This window comes from Elephantulus edwardii, unplaced genomic scaffold (assembly GCF_000299155.1).
Source record: "Elephantulus edwardii isolate Elephantulus edwardi_28Jun2011 unplaced genomic scaffold, EleEdw1.0 scaffold00274, whole genome shotgun sequence".
NCBI lineage: Eukaryota > Metazoa > Chordata > Mammalia > Macroscelidea > Macroscelididae > Elephantulus > Elephantulus edwardii.
The window spans coordinates 1,927,670-1,929,379 of record NW_006400024.1 but is presented as its reverse complement, the minus strand read 5'-3'; the positions used below and the strand labels follow the sequence as shown (position 1 = coordinate 1,929,379).

Genomic DNA, 1,710 nt, shown 5'->3' with positions numbered 1-1,710 from the left:
TGGAGTCGCACAGATGGGGGACTGGAATGAGAGCAAGTGCTCACACGCCCTTCCTGGTGAAATCCTGATGCCACGGACGATTTGACTCGCGTTAACCGCCCCTCATCCACACAACCAGGTCTCTAACCTGTGCTGCCCCTCATCCACACAGCCAGGGCCTGGCCATCATCCGCCTGGGTCTCTAACCTGTGCTCGCTCTCATCCTCACAGCCAGGGCCCAGCTTGTGTCCACCTGGGTCTCTAGCCTGTGCTGCCCCTCATCCACGCAGCCAGGGGCCAGCATCTGCCTGGGTCTCTAACTTGTATCTCTCTCCCCTCATCCAGGTCTCCTTCTCACAGTACAGCAACGTGGTCGTCTTTGGGGTGCCACAGATGGTGAGTGTGTGTCCTGTCCTGCGTCCAGTCACGGTTCTGACCATCCTGCTCCATGGTCCTCCTGTCTGTCTGTCCACTCACATGATGCTTGCTTCCTGGAGGCTAGGATGGTGGGGAGCTGGGTGGCTCTGTGCTGTCATGTGGGCATCAGAGCAGCGAGGTCCAGCTGTGATGAGAGGCCCTGCGGGGGTGCAGGTTTACTTCCAGGAAGGTCTCCGTTACCTACCTAAGTGTCCAAGTGCAGCTCATGGCTGCTGGATGTGGCCTCGGGCCCTACGTCCCCTGGGAGCTGTTTGTACAAGTTTACCTGCCAGTGTTGTGGGGGCCCGGTGGGGTGTCCCCTTCCATCTGTGAGTCCTCTGGCAACTTGGATTTGTGTGGGGACATTTCCCTGTGATTTGGGTAAAACTTCCCATCCAATAACTTACACACATTTTGTGACATTGACTGTGATCCCTCAGTTATTGTGACATTGACCGTGACCCTCAGTTATGGTGTCAGTGGCTGTTTTTTCTTACTGTGATATTGGCTGTGACCCTCAGGTACTGTGACATTGACCGTGACCCTCAGTTACCATGACATTGGCTATGACCCTCAGTTATTTAGACATTGACTGTGACCCTCACTTCTTGTTACAATGACTGATCCCTTGGTTCCTGTGACGTTGACCGTGATCTCTGAGTTTCTGTGACATTGATCATGACTCCTCAGTTCCTGTGACATTAAGCATGACTCCTCAGTTCCTGTGACATTGACTGTGACCCTCAGTTCCTGTGACATTGACTGTGACCTTCAGTTTCTCTGGGGAGATTGGGAGGATGGCACAGGATGGGACAGGATTCTGATCTGTTGTTCATTGGTCAGTGTGAGTTATATTGGACCTGAGGGCACCTAAAACAACAGTCATCAGCAGTGGCCTGCACAGATTCCCCCCCTTTATGACCTTACTGTCCCTGGCCTCTTGTCTGGTCACCAGCACTGTTACTGCTGCATTTGAGAGCAAGATGCTTTTCAGGTCAGTGTTTTCTTTTTATTTTTTTTTATTTTGTGTGCGTGTACCGTCAAATCAGATCTGACTGGTACAGGAGGAGATTGTTCCTCCTTCTCCAGCAGAGCATCTGGTGGATTCGAACCGTGCACCTCTGGGATTGCTGTGCACCTTCTTGCCACTAGGCCACCAGAGCTCGCCTAGGTCAGTGTTTTCTAAAGACTGTGACAGAGAGCAGCAGTTCTGTGATGTGACAAGATGAGCAACTTGGGAGTGGATGCTGCGGGCTGGGGGCGGAGCCTGTGCTGGCCCGATGTGATGCTCTCACAGCGAGTGCGGCCCTGAGG

At 53.2% G+C, this 1,710-nt stretch overlaps 1 protein-coding gene across 1 annotated transcript in view; it reads left to right on the top strand.

The window, feature by feature from the left end:
- The window catches only part of FAM173B (family with sequence similarity 173, member B), a 22,707-nt gene that overhangs the window by 7,201 nt on the left and 13,796 nt on the right, over positions 1 to 1,710 (top strand). Inside the window, exon 4 of the mRNA XM_006900165.1 lies at positions 325 to 375. Coding sequence (XP_006900227.1) covers positions 325 to 375 — 51 coding nt within the window. The remainder of the gene's footprint in view (positions 1 to 324; positions 376 to 1,710) is intronic.